At 39.4% G+C, this 27,374-nt stretch overlaps 1 protein-coding gene across 4 annotated transcripts in view; it reads right to left on the minus strand.

The window, feature by feature from the left end:
* abcb8 (ATP-binding cassette, sub-family B (MDR/TAP), member 8) overlaps window positions 1–27,374 on the minus strand; it is an 842,402-nt gene that overhangs the window by 606,815 nt on the left and 208,213 nt on the right. For all 4 annotated transcript variants that reach the window (XR_007935257.1, XM_051928892.1, XM_028803917.2 and 1 more), the window contains 3 exons: window positions 19,520–19,653; window positions 18,438–18,585; window positions 14,776–15,026 (listed from right to left, as the gene is read on the minus strand). Coding sequence is in view for 3 of the 4 variants with exons in the window: in XM_051928892.1 (XP_051784852.1) it covers window positions 14,776–15,026; window positions 18,438–18,585; window positions 19,520–19,653 (533 nt within the window). In the remaining variant the exon portion in view is untranslated. The remainder of the gene's footprint in view (window positions 1–14,775; window positions 15,027–18,437; window positions 18,586–19,519; window positions 19,654–27,374) is intronic.

The raw sequence follows: 27,374 nt of genomic DNA on the forward strand, positions 1-27,374 counted from the left end.
AACACAACACTAACCGAATGATGCAATGTGAACATTGCCAGAAATGCTTCAAAACAACTCGCGCTCTCAATAAACACTTACAAACTCATTCCACTCTCACCTTCAATTGCACATTTTGTAACAAGGACTTCACAGGTGAGATGGATCTCCACAACCATATGCAGATCCATTCAACACAAACATTTGTGTTTAAAATTTGCGACAAACACTTTCATGCACGCAGATACCTTACTAACCATCTCAAAACACATTCCCTGATGAATTCTTTTCAGTGTCAACACTGCTCCAAAACCTTCACGCGCCAGACATCTCTCAAAGCACATTTAAACACACACTCCACTGAACAAACGCATTCCAAACAGATCTTTCAATGCACGATTTGTTCAAAAACGTTCCGAGTGCAGAGATATCTCAACATGCATTTAAAAACACACTCCACTGAACGAATTATGCAATGTGAACATTGCCAGCAATACTTCGACACTCATTCCAATTCCCTTCAGTGTCAACACAGCACTAAATCGTTCATGCACAAACATCGCATTCAGTTTTCTGCAGCTTTTCAAGAAAATACCGCCATTCACATCCAAGAACATAACATTGGCTTACCTACCGCACTATGTGCTTCTTGCAATGCTCTTCATTGGCCAGCAGAGGTCAACAAATCCGGACATTACACTAAGTGTTGTCATGCTGGCAAGTTGTCTTTGCCACCGCTATCCAAACCCCCTCTTTTTTTAAAAATCCTCTTGACTGGCAAGAACCCGCTGTCCCGAAATTACTGTGATCATATCAGGGAATACAACTCTGCTTTAGCTTTCGCGTCAATGGGCGCACACATCGTTCAACTATCTGGACAAGGACCGTATGCTTTCAGAATCCACGGTCAAATTTATCACCAGGTCTCTCCTTTATATACCAATCCTGACACGTCACCACAATACGGTCAGCTATATATCTTCGATTCTGCTGAGGCTACCAGTCAACATTTGCAAAAGGAATGTAATAGCGCTTGCAGTGACATCTTGTTGCTTCAACTAGACAACATGATACAACAGGTTAATCCCTTCGCAAAGTCTTACATGCAAATGCATGACATTATCACTCACGGTAATCCTGTTACTGCTGTACGAATGGTGTTCATGGAAAATCCAGGTCTGGATAGGAGAAGGTATAACGCCCCATCCTGTCAAACTGATGTTGCTGCTATCTTTGTAGGTGAAGACGGGGAACCTCCTGCACAACGCGACATTTGCATATATCCAAGAGGAGATGCTTGCAAGCGTATCTCTGTTCTCAATATGTACTGTGACCCCATGGTTTATCCACTGCTATTCCCTTACGGAGATTCAGGCTGGCACATACAATTGACCCATGTTGAGGAAAAGCGAACTGCGAAAAGAACGCGAGTCACACAGCTCCAATTTTATGCTTTCAGCCTTGCCATGAGATCTTCATTTAGTGTCTTGCATTCCAGTGGCAAATTCTTCCAGCAATACATCGTCGACACATATGTCAGAACAGAAGGCGCGCGTTTACATTACCTTCAGTCACATCAACAAGATTTGCGTGTAGAGCAATACAGGGGACTTATGGATGCTGTCACTGCGAAAGCACATCACCATGACCTCTGCCCTGGACAATTGATCATTCTTCCCTCTACCTTTCAAGGCAGTCCAAGATGCGATGGCAATTATCCGCAAATGTGAAAAGCTTGACTTATTTTTAACCTTCGCCTGCAATCCTGCTTGGCCGGAAATCTGCAACGCCATTTCCCATCATGAGCAAATAGAACACAGACCTGACATCGTTACTCGCGTCTTTCATATCAAACTGCGACATTTTCTAACAGATATTCTGGAAAAGAATATTTTCGGCAATGTTCTCGCTTACATCTTCGTCATTGAATTCCAAAAACGAGGATTGCCTCATTGCCATATGTTACTTACACTTGACTCACAATCCAAAATAAGGACCAACGATGATATAGACAAATATGTCTGCGCTGAGCTTCCAAATCCTGAAATACACCCTCGACTTTTCCAAATTGTCACCAAATGCATGGTGCATGGTCCATGTGGCACGCTCAACGCCAAATCACCTTGCATGAAAGACGGCACGTGTACCAAAAATTTCCCGAAAGACTTCAACGCAGAAAACACACAAGGATACCCCATATACTGCTGAAGACAAGGGAGAACTGCTGTTTTTTGCAAATACAATATCGACAACCAATCCGTGGCTTTCTCAGAAATTCAATGCTCATATTAACGTTGAAGTTTGCGCATTCATTCAATGTATCAAGTATCTTTATAAGTATGTGTACAAAGGACACGACGCTGCATCAATTGCACTTCACAGGGAGCCAGCCGATGATATTTTTCAACATGACGAAATACAGACTTTCCTTGATGGGAGGTATGTTAGTGCTCCTGAGGCTATGTGGTGTTTGAACGAGTACAGTCTTTCAGAAAAATCTCATGTGATTACCCGATTACCAGTTCATTTGCCGGAACAACAAATCATCTTTTTTCATGAGGGTCACGAGGAACAAGCACTCCAAAGACACGCCCACAAAAACACTATGCTGTTAGCATGGTTTGAACTCAACAAAACAGATCCTGAAGCTGTAGAGTTACATTACACTGATGTTCCACAACATTACACATTTCAAAAATCCTCTGGAAAATGGAAAAAGAGAATCAGAGGAGGCACAAAAGTGATCGGTAGAATGCCTGTTGCTGCCATTAACGACACTGAACGTTATTACCTCAGACTTCTCCTTAAACGTTCTGTGGGTGTCACAAGTTTTCACCATCTACGAACTATCAATGGTGTCGAATGTGACACTTTCAAAGAAGCTTGCCAAGAATTAGGTCTTCTTAAAGATGACAAGATATGGCATGATACTGTTTCAGAGGCATCCCAGATACGAATGCCACGATTCTTGCGAGAAATGTTCATTTTCATCTGTGTCTTCAGTGAACCACACAACGTTCCACACCTTTGGGACACGCATAAACTCTAACTCTCCGAAGACTTTCTCACAAAATATTCCACAACCACCACTTGCATGTATGCTCTCGCTGACATTAATGACATGCTGCAGCCACATGGCTTCAACCTGCACAAATTACACCTACCCCCCACTGACATTCCTCCACTGTGTCATTCATCTCCCACCTTCGACGCTCACGCTGAACACTCACACGCTATAGAACACTATGACAAACTCAACACAGAACAGAAACACGCTGTTGATACTGTTTTACACGCTGCACATAACAATTCCCATCCCCGATGCTTCTTCTTAGATGGTCCTGCAGGAACAGGGAAAACTTTTGTGTACAAAACCCTGATTCATACCATCAGAGCTAGGGGAGACATTCCTACAACCGTAGCATCTACAGGAATAGCTGCAACATTATTACCGGGTAGACGAACTGCCCATTCTGTTGTTAAAATACCATTGAAGCTGAATACTATTTCCACATGTAACATCAAACCTTCCTCACCACATGCTCAACATCTTCTACAATCCAAAGTTATTATATGGGACGAGGCGCCAATGACACACGAATACGCATTCCAGGCAGTTGACAGGTTATTACGTGACCTCACAGGTGACACGCAGCCTTTTGGAGGCAAAACAATACTATTGGGTGGAGATTTCCAACAAATTCTCCCCGTCATTATGCGTGGCTCCCGCGCGCTTACTGTCGCCAGTTGCATTAACAAGCACCCTTTGTGGCATCACATGCATGTTCTTACACTGACAACAAATATGAGAGCTCTTCCTGAAGAACAACATTTCTCACAATGGCTCCTTGATGTTGGAGACGGGATAAACGGAACACCTGTGACATTGCCTTCACATTGTTTTCCTTTAATTTCTGATCCCGTTCAACAACTGTATGGCGACATCGACTTCTCAACTGTCACTCTGGAACAACTCAGCACGCGAGCTATATTAAGCGTCACCAACGAAGACTCGCTATACCTTAATGAACAAGTGCTAAAACTTATCCCTAACAATGAGGTGACTTTCACAAGCGTGGACTCTATCGTCACAGATGATCCTGCAGATCAACTTTCATTCCCCGAGGAATTTCTTAATAGTCTTACTCCTACTGGCATGCCTCCACATAAACTCAAAATTAAAATTGGATCCGTCATCGTGCTTCTCAGAAACCTCCTGCCTGCAAAAGGTCTTTGTAATGGCACTAGACTGTCTGTTACCACCATTCACCGCAATGTACTGGAGTATAAAACTATCACATCTGCTACCTCACAAACTGTCCTTATTCCACGGATATGCCTGACCCCGTCAGATTCAAATTTGCCTTTTACTTTTACCCGAAGACAATTTCCTGTTCGATTGGCATTTGCAATGACAATTAACAAGGCACAGGGCCAAACTTTCAAAAAGATATGCCTGTATCTGCCAAAACCAGTCTTCACTCATGGACAATTGTATGTTGCTCTCTCCAGAGTTCCATCTTTTCATTCACTTTATGTTTTATCCTCAAACACTCCCCTTTTAGACAACTGTATCTTTCCAGAAGTGTTCAACCATCAATAAATAATTATGCGCCGTTTGTTGTGCCACGGGTTCACTATTGTGTTGTACTTTGCTCTCTCCAGAGTTCCATCTTTTCATTCACTTACTGTTGTATCCTCAGACCAACCCGTTTTAGACAACTGTGTCTTTCCGGAAGTGTTTAGCATTCAATAAATAATTATGCATGAGATTGAGCATTAACAGGTCTGTGATGCCCTTGGATGTCCCGTACGGCACGTGCGCTACACTGAATGGATCAACCGGGGCTTGCATTTGTTCCCCACGAACGAGGAATTCCCAGGAAGTGCGGGTCATACACTCACACTGATTACGTCCCTACCCTTTGTACACACCAACACTCACTACTACCATGGTCGGGTGACACAAAACACGGCGTCAATCCAGCTGTAAGCCGTGTTGACTGTTCATTTGCCTTCCATGGCCACCGCTTCAAATGTATTTCATGGAAACAACACTTCTTTCAATGTTATACAGATTCCTGCATCAGGTAACTGCAGGCGCGCTACACTGAATGGATCAATGTGTGTCTACCCGGCACAGAGAGGCGTGGGTAAGCCGTTGAACCCCCTTCGTGCTGGAAACCGGGGCTTGCAATTGTTCTCAACGAACGAGCAATTCCCAGTAAGTGCGGGTCATACGCTCGCACTGATTACGTCCCTGCCCTTTGTACAAACACCACTCCCCCCCACCTCGCTACTACCATGGTCGGGTGACTTGGTGGATTATATATAGAAAAGCAGCCAAAATCACAAAGAACAATGAAAAGTCTACGTGACTCACAGGTGCATGTGGACTGTGCAAAGAGGAAAACGACTCAGGTGACGAGTTGGGGGTGGGCACATAAGCAGGCAGTGCATACTGAACAAGAAATCAGCAGACTAGCATGACGGAAGGGGCGGAATGGGCGTCCTTCCCCTCTCCTCCAGTTCCGCCCTCCACGCCCGACCGCCATCCACCCCCATCCCTCGCTCTGGGAGGAGAAGGCGCGACGGCGGTCTGCCAGTTTTCAGTCACGGACAATTGTATGTTGGTTCGTTCCGTGCATTGTTACAATGCTACTTTTCTTGGTGGTTTATTACATTACAGATTTTTCAAATGTTAATTTTTTCCCTGTGCTTAAAAATCATTAAAAAAGCAGCCTGATTATGCGGCGTATGGTACGCCGCGGTTTGGCTAGTATATATATAATATACACACACACACACATATTATATATATATATATATATATATATATATATATATATATATATATATATTGTCACACACATGCGCATGGGAGGCAGCTAAAGGGCTTGAGTAAGGGCAGTTCCGAGGCATACCGGGATGTGGCAGAGTGCACTGACTCTTTTTCTCCTTTTCCTGTAAACCATTCACGAGAGATTCCACCTGGCTCTCGTGATGTCACTTCCGGGACCGAGCACATGGAAGGAGACCTTGCCGGCTCCGGCCCCTGTGATTTCACGTCCGGGCTCAAACCAATGGCTGAAGTCCTTCATGAGCCTGACCCCTATGATCTCACTTCCTGTCTTCCCCTTTAAAAGCTTGCACCTTTTCCCTATTTCCTCAGTTCTGTTTTGGACTCGGTTTTGTGCACAGCAATGCTGTATTTATTTACGCAACTTTGCAGCCAGGAAACCAATTATACGGGTGACTGCCCCAAGCCTTTTCATGACTCTGTGTCGAGTTTCTGACAATATATATATACATAAATATCCATCCATCAGTCCATTTTCCATTTTCCAACATATATGTATATATATATATATATATATATATATATATATACTAGCAAAATACCCGCGCTTCGCAGCAGAGAAGTAGTGTGTTAAAGAGGTTATGTAACAATACATATACATAAACATATATACATATATATACATATCTACATATACACATATCTACATATACATATATATACATATACACATCCACATATACATATATATATATACATATACAAATTTACATATCTACATATCTATATACATATAAATATAGACATACATATATACATACATACATTCACACATATATATATATATATATATATATATATATATATATATATATATATATATAGACTGTATATATACATATCTACTTATTGGCTCCTGTATTTAGGATATAGCGGGTTGGATAATGGATGGATGGACATCTGTATGCATAGCCCTATTTGCCCGTTTTCGTTTTTTTTTCTTTCTTCAGTAATATTTCAGTAAACCCGGAGCTTGTCAGTTCAAATCCTGGTACTGACACCACTGTGTGACCCTGAGGAAGTCACTTCACCTGCCTGTGCTGCAAAAAACAAAAGTAATATAACAAATTGTACCTCAGATGTTGCAAGTTGCTGGAATAAAGGCATAAGTAAAATAGATAAATATGTATTATACACATAGGAACTATTAATTTATTTTCAGTTAAGTCATCTGCAGCAAACCTTTATAAATAAGGGTTTCTCCTTTTTAGATAGTGCAAACTGTTTCTTCTTCATTGACGTTTTCTCTTGGAGAGCTTTTTTCATTTCATTGAAAATTAAAGCAGCAGCTGCCAAAATATGTAGCTTTCTTATTAATTTTTCAACATTGTGTAAAATAAATTTATAAAGTAACATAAAAGGTTTAAATACTGGTTATCCTTTTACACTAAAATATTACTAAAGAGATACAAAAAAAGTAAAATGCATATGTTCTTTTTCTTTAAGGAGATTAAATATTACTGAAGAAAGAAAAAAAAAACTAAAACAGCCAAATGGGGCTATGCATACGAACTTAAAAGGTTTAAATAAAACAGAAATATATATTTTATTTTTACTTGTTTAACTTGTGGAGGGTGTATCCTGTAGCAAAGCCCTTTTTTCGTGAAAGCCCGTTTCAGTCAATAAGTCTTAAAAAAAGGTGTAAAGATATTGACAATAAGCTACGCAAACCAAGCAAGACATGGAATCGTTTAAATCAAGTATCATTACATCTTCCTTTCTTAAAGAGAAGTAAGGCAGTACTTATAAGCTTACATATATATATATATATATATATATATATATATAAATATAGACATACATACATATATATATATATATATCTATATCCGAAGCCGTGCAAGCACACTCTTGAGAATGCAACGTATAGTTGTACAGGAGAAAAGCAATCTTGCCTCAAATCAATGGCAACCTTTTGTAGGTCTATGAACTTAATTTAAACTTTAGGTTTACACGGTGCTTTCTTTCCGAAGTACCTGCACTCATGAATATGTCTGTATTTGTCAGTCGGTCAAATCCACGCGCTTCGCACCGGCGAAGTACCGCTTTTAAATTTTTATTAAGAAGAAAAGAAAACCTTTTTAAATTGAAGGAAAATATACTAATAACAGTTTGTTAAGGATCTGTTTTTTTGTGAAGCTGCCTTCACTCAAGTGATCACTTCGAGCTGACTTGCTGGCCAACTATAAGCGTTACCTGGTAGGTAACCACCCATACAATCAGATTGTGAATCAGACTACGAATGCCGTGAACGTAATTACCCCGATCTACATGTTGTCAAATAAACAAACCACACGCCGTGGCGCAATTTTAGGGGCTTCGCCTGTAGCGCTGACGTCCGAGGTTCGATTCCCGTAAGGGAGTGAAGTGAGTGGCTGGTTACCTACCAGGTAACGCTTATGGTTGGCCAGCAAGTGAGGTAACATCAGCCACGGTGCCCTCAGTTGTGAGAAGCAGATCATAGAATGGTTGAAAATAGTTTACTGTCAAATAATGCAAAGAGTACGCAACACGTCTTTCCCCCTTATTCTTGGCTCATCAGGCGTACACACTGACTGCACTTGTTAACGGTAATCGAACCTCAGACGTCAGCGCTAGAGGGGCTTCGCAGCGGTGAAGTATTGCTTTTAAATTTTAATTAAGAAGAAAAGAAAACCTTTTTAAATTAAGTCTTAAAAAAGAGGTGTAAAGATATTGACAATAAGCTACGCAAACCCACCAAGAAATGCAATCGTTTAAATCAAGGCGCGAGTCGAAAAACGCCATCCCATAATATTAGTTAACGATTAACACATTTCTATATGTATTGTAAGCATACAATACAACTGATAATATGTTGCGCTTATTTATCTGGTGTACCAACATTTTTGCGTGTTTAACGGCTGAAATCTAACGTGGTTTGTGCCCTTCATAATGAAAACAGTTTGCATTTACCTTTTTAATAAAAGGCGAGCTTTTAAGCCTGAGAAATCACCCCGTAAATGCACACGTTTAATTGCACATGTGTTAATATGTATGCTTACACAGTATTAAAAGACACTCAAACATTAACGTCATTTACCTTCGTTCCCGCGTTTGACTCGTGCTGTAAATCTCTTCCTTGTTTTTAGTTCACGTGATTACGTAGGAGGCGTGATGACGCGATACGTGACTCCGCCTCCTCCATTAGAGTATATGGACAAAAAACAGGTTCCAGTTATGACCATTACGCGTAGAATTTCGAAATGAAACCTGCCTAACTTTTGCAAGTAAGCTGTAAGGAATGAGCCTGCCAAATTTCAGCCTTCCACCTACACAGGAAGTTGGAGAATTAGTGATGAGTGAGTCAGTCAGTCAGTCAGTGAGTCAGTGAGGGCTTTGCCTTTTATTAATTAGTATAGAATAGATATATATATATATATATATATATATATATATATATATATATATATATATATATATATATACAGTATATATATATATATTTGCTCACCCACCCCCGAGATTGGTTAACCGGATATACAATTTAAAGAGATTGTTATTATCGCTGGAATTGTTACATATGCATTATTTTCACTTTTACTTTAAGAATTTAGTAAAAACAATATTTGGAATTAACTTAATTAAATTAATTAAGATCACACTGAATTTTGATTCCGTGTTTGGACTTATATTGTGACAATGCAACATATAACTGCCTGTAAGTGAATATCGTTTCTTTCTCTCTAATAAATAAACAACTTTTTCATGTCCATGTTTTCTTCTTTGCTTAGTTGTTGATGTGTCATCTAGAATGTATAAAATTATTGTCCTGATAAAACATATGAGTTGAGAGAGCAGGAAGTGTGTCTGACAAAAGCATTCACACGAGTGAGGTTAGATTACTGTGGTCTTGTTTGAAAATGGTTGTAAGTAGGGCGTGACTTGAAAGAATCTCATGTTAAAAGTCTCCTTCTCACAGGACTTCATACCACGCCTTTTTTGGAACACGAATTAGACGATCTACAAGTCTCTGACTTGGAAGATTAAATCCAAACAATATATTCGATGTCTTTATGCTGTTCCGTTATTTCACCGAGTAATAATTTCCGTTTGTTTGCGCTAATGTGATCTTTACTATGCTTTTTTCGTACTTCCATTATCTCTAACCTGCTCTGCATGTCTACCACGCCAACGTTTTTGAATTCTTTACAATTTTCTACTTTGTCATCTACTCTTTGACTTTTATTTCCGGCCCCAGGCGTGGTTAAATCTCTTGGCACAAAGACTCCTCTCGTGCAGGACGTGTGTTTCTCCAAGAAAATCATGTCTCATCTCCTTCCAAGATTTTTTTTTTATAATAGACATGTATAATATATATACACACACAAATATATATATACACACATATATATATATACATATATATATCCACACACACACATATATATATATATACACACACATATACAGTAATCCCTCGCTATATCGCGCTTCGCCTTTCGCGGCTTCACTCCATTGCGGATTTTATATGTAAGCATATTTAAATATATATCGCAGATTTTTTGCTGGTTCGCGGATTTCTGCAGACAATGGGTCTTTTAATTTCTGGTACATGCTTCCTCAGTTGGTTTGCCCAGTTGATTTCATACAAGGGAAGCTATTGGCAGATGGCTGAGAATCTACCCAACTTACTTTTCTCTCTCTCTTGCGCTGACTTTCTCTGATCCTGACGTAGGGGGATTGAGCAGGGGGGCTGTTTGCACACCTAGATGATACGGACAGTCGTCTAAAAATGCTGAAAGGTAAATGCTACCTTCTGTGCAGCTGCTTCCTGAAGCGACATGCTGCACGGTGCTTCGCATACTTAAAAGCTCGAAGGGCACGTATTGATTTTTGATTGAAAAACAAACTCTGTCTCTCTCTATCTCTCTTTCTCTGCTCCTGACGGAGGGGGTGTGAGCTGCCGCCTTCAACAGCTTTGTGCCGCGTGCTTCGCATACTTAAAAGCCAAACAGCCCTATTGATTTGTTTGCTTTTCTCTATCTCTCTGACATGCTCTGCTCCTGACGCGCACTCCTTTGAAGAGGAAGATATGTTTGCATTCTTTTAATTGTGAGACGGAACTGTCATCTCTGTCTTGTCATGGAGCACAGTTTAAACTTTTGGAAAAGAGACAAATGTTTGTTTGCAGTGTTTGAATAACGTTCCTGTCTCTCTACAACCTCCTGTTTTTCTGTGCAAATCTGTGACCCAAGCATGACAATATAAAAATAACCATATAAACATATGGTTTCTACTTCGCAGATTTTCACCTTTCGCGGGGGGGTCTGGAACGCAACCCCTTCGATGGAGGAGGGATTACTGTATATATACACTGTATATATATACTGTATATATATATATATATATATATATATATATATATATATATATACATATATAAATACACATGTGTGTGTGTGAGTATGAGTGAGTGTATATATACCGTATATACACACTCACACAAACACATACACACACTATGGAGAGTGGAGGAAACAGATTTGCAAGTAATAAGCTAACATAGTGCCACAAACGTGCAATTGGGAGATAACATCAGGACTCATTTCATAATAATTACCCTCTAAACTAGGGGTTGGCGTTGTCATCTAATGCCTTTCCTTCTACCCCCTCTGCAGAAAGAATGATTGAAGGACTGGCCTCATGTGATGTCACTTTCAGTATCCTGTCTACCAAACCTGGCTGTTCCTCGGAGTTTCCTACTTAACCCATCATACTGGGACAGTACAAGGACAACCATCTGAAGATGACTTGTTTAGCCCTTTTCTTTCAGTTTAAAAACTTTAATGATCTCTTTGTTTATTCTTTTACAGTGGTGTAGTCGGCAGGATTTCTCTACCAAAGATGACAGAGCAGGCTGACCTGACCACATTATTGGCTGCACTTAACATGGAGGTCTAGGTCCTATGAGTTCAACTCTGGGAACAGTGTATGCAGCTTGCTGAAGCGGAGGCACTCAGCCAAGCACAAGTAGAGTTGCCGCAGGAAAGGGTGTTTGGACCATCCCAGTTACCAATGCCACTTCACAAAAGAGACGACACTGAAACATACTTGCTAATTTTCTAAAGAACAGCATTCAGACATCACTGGGAGCATGCAGAATTGGTGCCGTTTATGTTGGGAGAGGCTTAATGGGGTTATTATAACCTCAATAAACAGGCGGCCGGCAATTATGATTACTTAAAATCTGAAATCTTGGTCAGGTACAGAGTAACCCCGGACCTGCAGGCAAGACAGTGCTGGGAGTTTCAATTCAACCTAAGCAGCTGACGCACTCCCAGGGATATGGGTAATGAGGGAAAATATGGCACTGGTTAAAACCAGAAATGAATTAAACGAAAAGGGTCATTAAATGGTTGACTTTGACTATCCGATAAATGCCCTCCCCAACTGACTCACCCAGCAGGTCAGAAGGCAGACCTGGAGAAATATGAACACCATTCTTGAGACTCTTGTGTGTCACAGGTAGGTCCTTTAATTGAGCATTCAGAGTGGTCCATTGATTGGTAGTAGGATGTGTCACCAAACCACAGACTTTCCACCACATTATGGATTCAGCGACCCATCCCAAGGATGGGCCATTCAAGAACAGTCACAGAGTTGTTGTGAAGCCACTCCTTCGTTATTTTAGCTGTGTGCTTAGGGTCATTGTCTTGTTGGAAGGTAAACCTTCGGCCCAGTCTGAGGTCCTTAGCACTCTGGAGAAGGTTTTTGTCCAGGATATCCCTGTACTTGGCCGCATTCATCTTTTCCTCGATTGCAACCAGTCGTCCTGTCCCTGCAGCTGAAAAACACTCCCACAGCATGATGCTGCCACCGCCATGCTTCACTGTGGGGACTATATTGGACAAGTGATTAGCAGTGCCTGGTTGTCTCCACACATACCTTAGTGCAAGACACATGACAGTCCGCATGGAGTTTGCTAAAAGACACCTGAAGGACTCTGAGATGGTGAGAAATAAGATTCTCCAGAGTGCTAAGGACCTCAGACTGGGCCGAAGGTTTACCTTCCAACAAGACAATGACCCTAAGCACACAGCTAAAATAAGGAGTGGCTTCACAACTCTGTGACTGTTCTTGAATGGCCCAGCCAGAGCCCTGACTTAAACCCAATTGAGCATCTCTGGAGAAACATAAAAATGGCTGTCCACCAACGTTTACCATCCAACCTGACAGAACTGGAGAGGATCTGCAAGGAGGAATGGCAGAGGATCCCCAAATCCAGGTGTGAAAAACTTGTTGCATCTTTCCCAAGAAGACTCATGGCTGTATTAGCTCAAAAGGGTGCTTCTACTAAATACTGAGCAAAGGGTCTGAATACTTAGGACCATGTGATATTTCAGATTTTCTTTTTTAATAAATCTGCAACAATTTCAAAAATTCTTTTTTTGTCTGTCAATATGGGGTGCTGTGTGTACATTAATGAGAGAAAAAATTAATTTAAATGATTTTAGCAAATGGCTGCAATATGACAAAGAGTGAAAAATTGAAGGGGGTCTGAATACTTTCCGTACCCACTGTATATACAACCTTCATTTAGTAATATAGATTTATATTGGGGAGAAGGACTTCTTTCCCTCTTTTCTACTCTCAAAGTTTTACTCTGGCTGTTGGCCTTTCTCTCTTTTTCATGGGTAGGGGTTGAATTTAATTTAGTTTTGTTAAGTTTGACTTGATTGTATGGAATGTTACTTGCTTTTAATAAATTAAAGATTAAAAAAAAAAGAAAACTTTGAGAATCACTATGAAACTCAAACAGTACAGTATCTGCACATGACCCAACTACCTACGTGAATGCTTGGTAGAGCATTGACTCAGAGTTCGGCTATGTGTGTTTGGTGTCTCCCCTACACTTGTGCTGAGCCTCGCCATGACTGCCTGAGACCAGACAGAAAACAGACTTCTTTTGATCTAACAAGAAAGAGACTGCCTGTTGCAGGTTTCCTAAGACTTGGCGAAACCGTAGGCACGGCAGTAAGTATTTTTTGCATCACATTATCATCTTCGGTTCAACTTTTGGTCGAAAAAAAGTCTGTTATAGTGAAATTAAAATTTTGTTAAAACAAAATTTGTTTAACATGACACTATATGAACATTTGTCTGGGCCAACAAAATGTATTCATTTTTCCAAAAATTTTGTTACTTTAATACTTCGTTATAACAGGATTTAACCTGTATATATTTTATATTGCATACCTGAAAATACATAAATAGAGAGATTTCCTACACTACATTTTTAGCTTATCAAATAGTTCTGCTCAACAGAAAAATCCTAATGCACCCTACATAACTCAATGGGAAAATGCTATATTACCTAAAACTAGAAAAAAATCGAATTTTCTTTGCATGAAACTGTGTAGAGCTTCCTTAGAATTTGGCAAGAATTTATTCATGTTTTTCTAAAGTACGTCTGCTGCACTCCTCCTAAACTCTTATTATTTTGCATAACACTGAGGGTCTTTTTTTACTATCTGCCTCTCAATTTTAGGTAAGGGTGAAATTTTTTGTGTGGTTTATGATTACAAAACTTCATTTTCTTAAATTTAGTTTCACTGAAGTTATGCACATTTATTATAACACCAGTTTAAATGCAGGTTTATGAAAATAAATCGAATTTAACTGATAAAAAGTAACTGTAAAAGATATATGAAGTAGCAGCCTAATCTTCTGGTAATACATTTTTAACCCCCATATCCATTTAATCATTCTGTTATTAAGAGCTGAAGTAGATAAATGAATTTTGTTGTGAGCTGGGTTGCTTAATTCACAAGTTATGCATAGAGAGAGAGAGAGAGAGAGAGAGTTCATTATGTACCTCGTTCTACCACAGTAGCCCTCCCTTGAAACTGTCTAAAGTCCTGCTTTGAACCATTGTCTACCATAAATGTAAGTTGCATAACCTTAATTTGCTTTACCTCTTTAATGTTGCCATTACTAAGGACGCAAATAATGTCTGCATTCTGTATTGTGCTGAGCCGGTGAGCAATAATGAGGACCGTACGGCCTGATGTAGCTCGATCAAGAGCATCTTGTACTGCTCGTTCTGATTCTGCATCCAAAGCACTGGTGGCCTCATCCAAAATCAGTATTCTGGGATTTTTAATCAGTGCTCTGGCAATTGCAATGCGCTGTTTCTGACCTCCTGATAAAGTGACGCCTCGTTCACCTGAAACAAAAAAACCATATAAATATTATAAGCCTCTAAAAATGTTTAGTTTTGTTTCTGCTTTCATAATTAAGCCATGGTACTCTCAATTATTCATCTTTGATAACTGTAGAGTACCGAGAACATTACATTTTTAAGCTATACCTGTATATGCATTTTCTTTACCTGATCATCGAAATCAATGCTGTGGAAAAATCTTAAAATGAATAAAAAACTTTGGAAACATCCTATAAAACCATATATATTAGATAAATACAATTAAAATAATGAAGTTTGAAAAAGTAGCTAAGCTTAATGCACTGCTGATTTTTACTATTTATTATTTTATTAGAGAGTCACAGTTAGGGCAGCTGATGGAATGGTCCTTACGGATGACACTGCAGCTGTGACCCGCTGAGCTGGCTACTTTGAGCAGTTGTTTAAAGCTGATCCTCCGGCTAGGATGTTGGATATCTCTGGGTCCACGGTTCTTGAAGCTCATCCTCCAATTAGCTGTGAACCACCCAGTCTCACTGAAATTGTACAGGTGGTGAACCAGCTGAGGGGAAGGAAGGTTTTAGGGATCTGTGGTATCCGGAGTGAACGTCTCCAGGCTGGTGGTAAGGCTGTTCTCCTCGCATTGCAAGCAATCTTTGCTTCTATTTGGGAGACTGGCATCATCTCAACTGACTGGAAACCGTCGTCCCTATCTGGAAAGGGAAGGGTGTTAGCCTGGATTGCGGGTGCTGGGTAAGGTCCTTGCTAGCGTTGTCCTCAATAGGATCCGTGATCACTTGCTCACCTACCAACGACTGGAGCAGTCTGGTTTTATGCCTAAGAAGCCTATACTCAATCGCATTCTGGCACGGAGGGTTCTCATGGAGCATAAACGAGAATATTGGCAGAGTTTCTTTGCAGCCTTTGTTGATCTTCATAAAGCATTCGATTCGACCTGCCCTGTAGGACATCCTGAGGGTTCACAGGATCCCCTCAAGGTTGCTGGATATCATGGCCAGCCTATACACTGGTACTGTAAGTGCTGTGCAGAGTGGGGGCTGAACGTCTGTGTTTTTCCCCAGTTGATTCTGAGATTTGTCAGGGGTGTGTTCTTGCTCCTACTCTGTTCAGTGCTTGCATGGACTAGGTGTTGGACAAGGTTGTGGGGTCCAGGGGCTGTGCGGCATCTATTGGTGAAGAAAGATTTACTGATCTTGACTTTGCTGTCAATGCTGTGATCTTCACGGAGTCAATGGAGGCTCTGATCGGGGCTCTCATGAGACTGAGCGAAGAGTCTGAGTGTCTGGGCTTGCGAATGTCCTGGATAAAAACCAACATCCAGGCCTTTAATGACCTCTTGGGCACAGCCATCAGCAGTGTGACTGTCTGCGGAGTTAATGTTGACCATGTTGAGAGGTTTACTTACCTTGGCAGTGACATTCATGTCTCTGGTGACTCTTCCTATGAAGTCAGTAGATGGATAGGGAGAGCATGGGGGGGGGCTCATGAAGGCGCTGGAAATGGGTGTGTGGTGCTCCCGATATCCATGCAAAAGGACGAAGGTCCAAGTCTTTAGAGTCCTGATGCTTCCTGTCTTGCTATATGGTTGCGAGACATGGACATTATCCAGTGATCTGAGATGAACACAGGACTCCTTTGGTACTGTGTCTCTTCGGTGAATCCTTGGGTACTGCTGGTTTGATTTTGTGTCAAATGAGCAGTTGCTCAAGGATTCCTGAATAAGGCACATTACCTGCATTGTGAGGGAGCATCAGTTATGGCACTACGGCCATGTGGCGCGTTTTCCCGGGGGTGATCCAGCTCGCAGGATTCTCATTGTTGAGGACCCGAGTAGCTGGACCAGGCCAAGGGGATGCTCATGTAACAACCTGGCTACAGCAGGTAGAGGGTCATTTCTGGAGGGTGGGACTGGATTGCATGTCTGCCTAGGGGGTTACCAACCAGGATTCTAAGCTGTTTCGTCACGTGTTGGGTGCAGCGATGCAATGTACCAGTGCATTCTCCCTGACCTGACCTGATTAGTATTTTCTAAACAGATTAAATGTACAGTTTACAGACACTGACATATTCTTCAAATGTCCCCTCAATTTAAAAATACTCCCCACATTTTTTTTCCACAGAATCATAATGTAAAGAGACATGACACTAAAAGCCTTGATGCCTAATGCTGGTACTGAATATTTACATGGCACCCATGGTTTTTCTGGTTAGGGTTTTGTTGAACATTTTGTCAGACTTTAGTAATGTTTATAAGATTTAAATGAATAAAAATTAACATTTTTCTATACGTTTATTTCATTGATCTAGTTGTGACTAGGAAAGGGTTGATTTATTTATTATTGTTCCTCTAAGCCACTATAGCGAAATACTTCCTAAACAATGTCTCACATTAAGCCTCATTATAAGGGTAGGTATTACATAAATTATTTTCAACTATAGGAAGATGCAGATATTGACATTCATCACTGTTGTCTGAGGTGGACTGAATGAATCCAATAATCTGGCATACTTTTTATAAATCAATGTTAGAATCCATTTACCAGTTTTCCTTTGCTCTAGACTTGCATGTGCTGTCCATACTTTATACTTACTCTTCTAAACACTACAAAAATAGGTATTGTAAACTCTTTATATCTATATACATTTATATTCTACACCATGAACATATATCCAGTTAGCCGTTCCTGAAGAACAGCCATTTGGTCTTAACCCAAGCTGACTCCATTACACATCTGCTGTATTTACTTCTTCAAAACAAGTTTGGGATCTGCACATGCTCTCTTTTATCAGGGCAATTATAAACGCAGCAGTTTATCCATATGTTTTTGACACTTGGAATTGGCCAAGCAACAGGTGATTTCCTGTTTCTATCAACTCTTTTGCATATTACTAAAATTTATTGTTGTGTTTTATATAAGTTTGTTCATGGAAAAAACCTGCTTTCTAATTATATAAAATACGCTTTTTTATTATGTTTTTTTACTTTAGATAAGAAGTTTTGCTCAGATCTAAAAAAGAAGTTGTGCTTAATTTCCAGGAGCTTCTCTAAACTTACAGGAAGATTGAGTACTTTTTAACAGAATGGTGCCTCTATTTTTGATGTTTGATTTCAGCCTTTATATCTGAAAGCTGGAATTTCATTATGAGCATGTGGACTTTTCACATCAATTCTGTGTGTATGTGGTGGTTTGATTGTAAACCTCCATGGGCATCAAACTTATTGGCTGTCATGCAATTAATACCATTAACAGGAGGAAAACAATAATAGATCATAACTTCTACAATGTTTTCCAAGTCATTCTTAACAAGTTGAAAGACTAGCATAATTAGTTTCAACTCCACAAGAGTACCTACAAAAAACAATCATAAAAGTGAAACGCTCTCTAAATGGCACATCTGACTCTCACCACTTACCAACAACAGTGTTGTAGCCATCTGGAAAGTTTGTGATAAAATGGTGGGCATTTGCCATCTTGGCTGCTTCATAAACTTCTTTGTCTGTGGCATCTGGTTTACCAAATCTAATATTCTCCATGACAGAAGTACCAAAAAGAACAGGCTCCTAAAGAAAACATTTTTATTAATTGTAAAGTTATTATAAAATATTTGCAATAAATAATTTATAAAAAAATGTTTATAGTCAGAAGCAAATTAATTTGGTTAGTGTTCTAAAACACTGCTGACATAAGCTCCAAGCTAAAAAATAAATAATGACAGTAAATAACTGGTAGAAGTATATAGTTAATATCACATATAAATCAGAGACATTGACATTTTTACATTATTTTCTTAATTTATTTCTTTATTATACAAACATTTTATCTTGATTTAATCTTTACATTAACAAAAAGTGAATTTCATTTTGGTTTTGTACACTGTTAATATCCACAGAATGTACCTAAAGTGATTCACTTCTGGAAACTTTAATTTTTTTTTTGAAGAACATTACAACACCTATGAGGCCCCTGTTTAAACACCCTGCTTTCAGAAAGGTACGTCAATCACTAACTTAAATTTCTACTTAATATGGCTCTCACTAACTTCGTCACCTATCCTGTGTAAATTTGATCTCACCACTTTCCACCTGTTGCTAGATTGTTAATACATCACAACCCTCACCTGTTGTATTTTGAAACAACCTTCTTCGTAGTAACTGCAATGGAAGTTACTTCAGTATGCCAACAAAAGATTACATGCAGTGCATGTACTACTCTTATATTTTAAAAAGAAAATTATGCACTCTTACCCTTAAAGTATGAATGCGGTACATTACACTGCATCAGATGGTTTTACTGGTTATATGGTTCTTGAAATATGTAGGTATCAGCAATTATGAATATGGTGATTGGAGTTCACTCATGTAAAGGAACATTTTAAATATGTATTTTCATATTTCCTGTACCTCTTTTTTATTAGATGCCAATTTTGACATAAAGAAGGTTAAGATGCTCATAAGTACAATAAAAACTGACAAAAATGGTAAGGAGGGCAAATACCTGACTTATAAATCCAATGGCATTTCCCCTGAGCCATGATGGATCGATGGATTTGATATCATGTCCATCTAGAGTAATTATACCATTGTCTGGATCATAAAACCGTTCCAGTAGTGCTGCTACTGTAGATTTACCTAAAAAAATAATAATAGGTTTTCAATACCACTTTTATGAATGTAATTTGATTTTACTCATAAACCTAAACAGAGTGGAAGCACTTCAGATGAGCTTTAAAATTAGCTTCAAAATGAACACTTATATCTCACAAAAGTGCATTTTCTTAGGCTATGAATATGAATAGTAATATGTTTACTTCTTGCAAAAAAAAGTGGAGTTGTGGGCTGAGTTTTAAAGGATAATACTAAAAATGAACAATAATTAAGATCCAAAAATAACATTGTGCATTTTTAAACTGGGGTCAATTTTTAGTCCCCTGATTATGCATATTAGTTTAGAGGTTAACTGTTGTCCGAGTTGCAGCAAATTGGCAAAATATGTTATGGTTACAGCACAAAAACTGTAGTAAAACTGTAGCTTTTATACAGAACACCTCTATAACTTCTCTCTGATAAGTATGGTCAGCTTTGACTGCAACTAGAATGGAAGCCAGACTTCACACATCACCTCAACCTCCCCAGTTTACCTATTATCTTAACAGTTTCACTAAAGATACCATATCATCTGCTCTTCATCAGAACCTGTCCCACCTGGTCAAAAGAGACACTTACCTGTATGCTAGAATGCTTTTCATTGACTTCAATTCGGTTTTAAGCACCTAATTCCTCAGAACCTCTTAGGGAAGCTGGGCCCACAGGCTACAACATTTCCCTATGCAACTGGATCTTGGACTTCCTGACAGAGAGACCCCAGATAGTCTTCATTGGAAACATCATCTCCAGTACCATCATGCTAAGTGCTGGTGCACCCAGGACTGTATATTCAGCTAACTTTCGCTCTGGTTACTCAAAATTGTATGGCTGCTTTAAGTTTGTGGATGACACAATGGTGGAAGGTCTCATCAGCAATGGGAGTAAGTCACTTTACGGAATTAATATAAGATGATTAGCAGACTGGTGCAAATGCAACAATCTGACTCTTATTGTGGACAAGGTAAAAGAGAAAAGTGTTGACTTTAGGAAGCCCCATGCTCTCTACACCCTACTGCACCCCAAGGGTTCTGCAGTGGAAATGGTCAAAAGCACCAAATTCCTTGGTGTGCACCTGATCAGTTTACACCACTTCCATAGCCCAGAAGGCACAGCAGCAGCATTTCCATTTCCTTCAGTGGCTGAAGAAGACAAGTCTACCTCCCACCATTTTCACCACATTTTACATGAACACCATCAAGAGTGTTCTGACCAGTTGTATCAATGTCTGGTTTGGGAACTACAGCGTCTCTGACCGTAAGGTCTTGCAATGAATAGTGCACACAGCAGAAAAGATCATTGGGACCTCTCTGTCCTCCATCTGCTAAGCCTATAGCAATGTGAAGGACCACTCCCACCTCTTCCACAGTCTCTTTATCCCACTTCCATTTGCCAGAAGATAATGTGGCATCTAAACCTGTTCTTCTAGATCCTGCAATAATTTCTACCCCTTGGCTGGATGGACTTTGAAATCTGTGCTGTCCCATGCCCTCAGATCTGCTACTAGTAGATTATTTATATGCGGCACATTTTTACACTTGTTACCACTGTTTTTTTTAATTATAAGTTGTTATATTTTATTTCTCTCTATTTCAAATTATTAGTATTTATTTGATTACTCATTGTTATTTATTTATCTATATATTTATCTTTTTAAACATTTTTATAGTTTTAATTGAAAGAAAATAACAATCCATACAATCAAATCAAACACAACAAACTAAAATTCAATCCCTACCCAAAAGAAAGACAGGAGAGCCAACCAACAGAGCAAATCTTTTAAAGCAGCAAGGATGGAAGAGTATCCTTTCCCCAGAAGCTTATTCTAAAATGTTATTGATTAGGTCTTGCCATATTTTAAAAATGTTTTGAACAGATCCTCTGAGTGAAAATTAGATTTTTACCAATTTCAAATATTATAGGACATCAATTACCCACTGACTTAAAAGTGGTGGGGTGGGATTCTTCAGTTGAGCAAGATAAATGTACGTGCTAGTAGTGAGGTAAAGGCAACTATGATTTGTTTGTACTTTTCCACTTTAAGGCCGTCTGGGAGTACACCAAACATGGCTGTTTATAGGTTAGTAGTGATTGTGACAACAAGGCTATCTGATGGGCATTGAAAGATTTTTGCCCAAAACTATCTTAATTTGGTGCACACCCAAAACATGTGGCACACTGAGGCTGGAGCTAGACTGCAACATTCACAGGTTCAATCTTGCCCTGGAAATATTTTGAATTATTTTAAGCAATATAAATGTGCTTTTAAGATTTTAAATTGAATAATTGAGTGCTTTGCGCATCTGAAGCTAGAGTGTATTCTGTGCATGGCTGTCTTCCACTCCTTTTCTGAAGTATTAAGTGAAAGATCCTTTCCTCATTGTACCCTGGGATCTTTAAAAAAAAAGAGACTTTAAAATGTTTTTATAAATTGTAGAGATGCTATCAGAGTCGTCAGGACTGATCAATACTTTTTCTGGAATAGAAATAGGTTGAAGGTGAGGAAAATTGGGCAGGTTCCATTTAGCAGTTTCTAGCTTGAAAGTAGTGGAAACGCTTGTGTGGATGTGAAGTTAAATTTGAAGCTTAATTGCTTGTAAGATGCAAAAACATTATCTATGTACAGGTCTCTAAATGCTTTAATCCCAGTCATTTTTTAAACATTAAATACTTTGTATGATTGATAGAGTGTGGAAAAAAGTGGTTGTCATGTAGAGGTGCAACAGATAATTGCTTCTCTGTCTTAAAGTGCTTTCTACATTGGTTCCATATTATGGGTGAATGAAGGGAAATTGGGTTATTAGTGCATTAATGATAGTTTGCATTACTGGAGCATAGAACAGGGAAAATAAAGAAATACTGCAAGATTTTAATTCTATTGTAGACCAGCCTTATGTATGTTCACAATTTGTGTCAATGTCCAGGGGCCTCATGTATAACGCCGTGCGTAGAACTCACACTATAACATGGCGTAAGCACAAAAGCGGGATTGTGCGTACGCACAGAAAAATCCAGATGCAGGAATCTGTGCGCACGCATACTTTCACGTTCTCCCACTACATAAATCCAGATCAGCGTGAAAAGTAACACACGTGCACGCGCCTTCTGTCCCGCCCCAACTCCTCCCAGAATTACGCCTCTTTGAATATGCAAATCAATATAAATAGCCTTCTGTGAAAAGACAATGGGAAAAGCACAGGGGAAAATATAAGAATTTCAGCGAATACCAAGTGGAGGCAAAGGAAAAATGTACTATTTGTTGGTTTAAACAGTGGTATAATCAACAAAAGAAAGCTGATCGACAGAGTGACAGAGTGTCGGAAAAACTCGAAAGATCAAATTCACAAAGTCGCACAGTGCCCGAAATAAAAAAGAAATCACATATCAAAGTCGCCGTGAAAAGGCAAGTCGTAGCCCACCGTCTGAGTGTCATATGAAAGCGTATTAGGGTACAAACAAAAAACATAGGCACACAGTGGGAAAAAAGCACAAAATGTCAACTTTAATCTCGAAATTTCCACTTTAATGACGTAGTTTATTTTGCCATTAAAGTAGAACATCATAAACTTCATCTTAAAATCATTTATTTTACTAGTTTCTCAAGTAGCACGTTAAATGCTTTGTTCTGTGTTTTATCTTCTATGTGCTCTATGTGTGTGAATCACTACGTGCTTCCATTCTTTCTCTTTCTCCGACAGGACACAGAATCCATTACATTCGAAATATTACAGCTCTCTGAATAATTAAAATACTGAGATGTATACGTGATATCATTTTCATGATGATAGGAATGAAAGCATGTTATTAAACATGGGAGCACGGTGGCGCAGTGATTGTTCATATCTCACGCAAGAGGCTTGCTTCGCCATGTGCGACCTTCGATGAAATAATTTATTACAGAAGTACTGTCTCTTTCAAACGTACTAACCTCCAATTCCTGTCCATACTTTTCTTTCTCCAATCGCCACACAATCAGCTCTGTAATAGACGTTAAGCCATTTGTAAGCTTAGAACGCCGATTCTTCAAAACTTTTAAGGAACATTGAAATATCTTCGTAGTACATGTTTAATTATTCTATTCGTCTATCCTTCCAGTGTCGCGTCAGCACCAGCAATAATACAGCGCAAGGCAGGAGCTATCCTTGAACTAGCTATACGCTGCGGCACCGTGTCCTCACATGTTTAATTATTAACAATACAGATTATTTAAATGAAGTTAAAGTTTTATCTGTATACTATAAGCAACATATTTTGCTGCATTTCATCTTAAAAATGATATTGTCATCATACGCGCTTTATAAAGTAGCGCAGGTTGTGCAATATTATAACTGTAGTGTAAGTTTACAGTGAGGTGATTGTACTTATAAGTACAAACTGTTCTACAACAAGCACTTGATGGACTGATTGAGTGCGTTTATAGTTATTGGGATGAAACTGTTTCTGAAACGCGAGGTCCGTACAGGTAAGGCTTTGACGCGTTTTGCTGTGGTTGAGGTAGTGTGTGCTTGAAACTGTATACTGATAATTCTCTTTCCGATCATCTGCTGCTGTGATTCACACTCAGATACAGTGATATAAATACTCCGAGTGGTGCAGTGAGAGTAATATGGAAAAAGATGATCCGCAGTGGCAACCCTTAACGGGAACAACAAAAAGAAGAACAAGATGCAGTGAGCGTAAAAACGCTAAAGCAGTTATGGTATTTGGAATACTATGGCTATTCCCTGGCCCATTATATTGCTACAGGTTAATTACAATCAGATGCATTACACTAATAAACAATATGCAGTTAATTTCAGTGTATTTATAAAGCCGCGTCAGGAATGTGGAGCTAAGAAAGAAAGGATGAGCACACAGGAACAGTAGTTTGACCATTCTGTGGACCATTATATTGTTACAGGTTAATTACAATCAGATGCATTAAATTTATGAACGATATGCGGTTAATTTCAGTGTATTTGATAAAGCCGCCGCCGTGGATGTGGATCTAAGAAAGAGTAACCACACAGGAACAGTAGCACTGCTTTGACGCTGGGTGCCGCCAGTCTGCAAAACCGAGCGGAGAAATTGCGTACGCCAAGGTATGAATTACCGTGGAAATGTGCGTGGCTTTACGCCAAGTTTAGGTTTTATACATCGCGATTTGAGCGTGGAAAGGTTCGTACGCAACATTTCTGTGCGTACGCACCGTTTATACATGAGGCCCCAGGTCTTTATGGCCTGTATATTTGCTACCCAGTAATACAATTGAAATAAGCACTTTCTCAATCCTTCTCGGTAGAACTTTGGAGAGTATCTTAACATCATTATTCATGAAGTGAGATTGGTCTGTATGAAGCTCCTTGTAGTAAAGATGTAAGTTAATGCTAGGCAAAAAGATTGAGGTAGCATTTTGTTGTCTTTAGCTTCTATAAACGTTGCTAATAATAATACATTTTATTTATTTGTAGGCGCCTTTCTAAACACTCAAGGACACCGAACAATAGATAAAACACAGATTATAAACAAAACTAAAATACAAAAATTAAAATCAGACAGAGCAATTGTAATCAAAGAGAAAAAGCAGTCTTAAACAAATGAGTTTTAAATTTATTTTTCTAATAATTTCTATATATATTCTAAAATATTTCTAAGCTCAGATGGTAGTGAGTTCCAGAGCTGGGGAGCAGAGCAACTGAATGTTCTGCTCCCCATAGTGTTAAGACAGACGAAGGGGACAGTCAAGTGGATAGAGGAAGAGGATCTAAGGGTACGGGAGGGAATGGCAACATGGAGGAGGTCAGACAAATATGGAGGGGCAAGATTGTGGATAGCCTTAAAAGTTAACAGAAGAATTTTGAATTGAATGTGGAATTTAACTGGAAGCCAAAGAAGCTGCTGCAAAATGGGAGTGATATGGTGAACAGAGGAGGTTCTAGTAATGACGCGGGCAGCTGAATTCTAGACCAGTTGAAGCTTATGAAGAGATTTGTGAGAAAGACCAAAGAAAAAGGAATTGCAATAATCCAGACGAGAAGTGACAAGGCTATGAAAAAGGATAGCAGTGGTGTGGGGAGTGAGGGAGGGGCAAATACGATTAATGTTACGCAAGTGGAAATATGCAGACCGGGAGATTTTATTGATGTGGGACTGAAAGGATAAAGTACTGTCAAGGATGACAACCAGACTCTTAACCTGTGGGGAAGGGGAGACAGAGGAATTATCAATAAATGAAAAGTTATCAGTTTTGAATAATGTTGATTTTGTACCAATGAGGAGAACCTCAGTTTTGTCACTATTTAATTTAAGAAAATTTGAAGAAAACCAGGATCTGATTTCTGCTATGCAATCAATAAGTGAGGAGGGTGGAAAGGAAGCAGTAGGTTTGCTAGTGAGATAGAGCTGGTTGTCATCAGCATAACAGTGGAAGCTAATGTTATATTTACGAAAGATATTACCAAGGGGAAGGAGGTAAATAATGAAAAGGAGGGGCCCCAGGACAGAGCCCTGGGGCACACCTGAAGTAACAGCGGTGGGTTGGGATGTGAAAGTTTTAAGCTGAACAAACTGAGTGTGGCCTAAGAGGTAGGATCTGAACCAATCTAGTGGAGTGTGGGTAATGCCAATCGAAGATAATCTATTGAGAAGAGTAGTGTGACAAATAGTGTCAAAGGCTGCACTCAGATCAAGGAGGATAAGAATAGTAATTAAACCACAATCAGCTGTCATAAGGAGGTCATTATTAATAAAGAACTGTCAGCTTGGATACTCCGGTGGGACCCGCAGTGGATGTATCTCCGAAGGGGGAGGAATACAATGTCTGGGTGGAGATACAACTCAGTCAGTGGAGGCTTGGACAGGTGGAAGTGCAGTCAGAGGAGCTCAGCACCTGAGTACTGAAGCAGGCCTGTTGCAAGTAGCATAGCGTTTCACTGTATGCTGTACTACTGTATATGGATGAAATGACAATAAATACTCTTGACTTGACAGGAGGGACCAAACAAACACGAACCAAATAAATATCCTACCGGTTCACATGTTAAGCGAAGACGCAGACAACTCAGATGTCCGGAGAACAAAGCCAGGTAAGTTTCAAAGCGGGGATGGGCTGAAAAATAGTCCACACACAGCCAAATCAGCAGTCAAGCTAGAAATCAGTCTAGCTTTAAATGATTGAAAAATAAAACTCAACGTATAAATCTGCCCAAAATGAAAATGAAAACAGTTGCTTAGTCCATTAGATTGTAAGTTAATCGTAAAAAAAGATAAAGAGTTAAAAAGTTACCGGTGACCAGTCACGCCAGCGTTTGCTCAGCTGGAACAGATAAATAATAGTGAAGCTAACTTATTTGAAATTTTTTTATAAAATTCCACTGGGTAGCCATCAGGGCCAGCTGCTTTCCCACTTTAAAGTGAGTTAATAGCATCTAGTAATTCTGAGAGTTCCAGAGGTTTATCCAGTTCCTCAGCACTAAGAGTATCTACCTGTGGTATCTGTAATGAGCCCAAAAAACACATTAGATTGCGTCTTATCTTCTTTAGACTGAGTAAAACATAAGGACTTGAGTTGGTCTCGTCCGTTATAGGAGATGGACGTCTGAAGCAGAGCTCCGCTAGCAGTGGCTTTATTTTCCCACGTATTTCATATTATTTAGAGGTATCCTGTATTTAACCCAACCAAGGAACTTCCACTACAATATACAAGCATGAGTAACAAGAAGAAAAGTCAG

This window comes from Erpetoichthys calabaricus, chromosome 6 (genome assembly GCF_900747795.2).
Source record: "Erpetoichthys calabaricus chromosome 6, fErpCal1.3, whole genome shotgun sequence".
NCBI classification, from domain to species: Eukaryota; Metazoa; Chordata; class Cladistia; order Polypteriformes; family Polypteridae; genus Erpetoichthys; species Erpetoichthys calabaricus.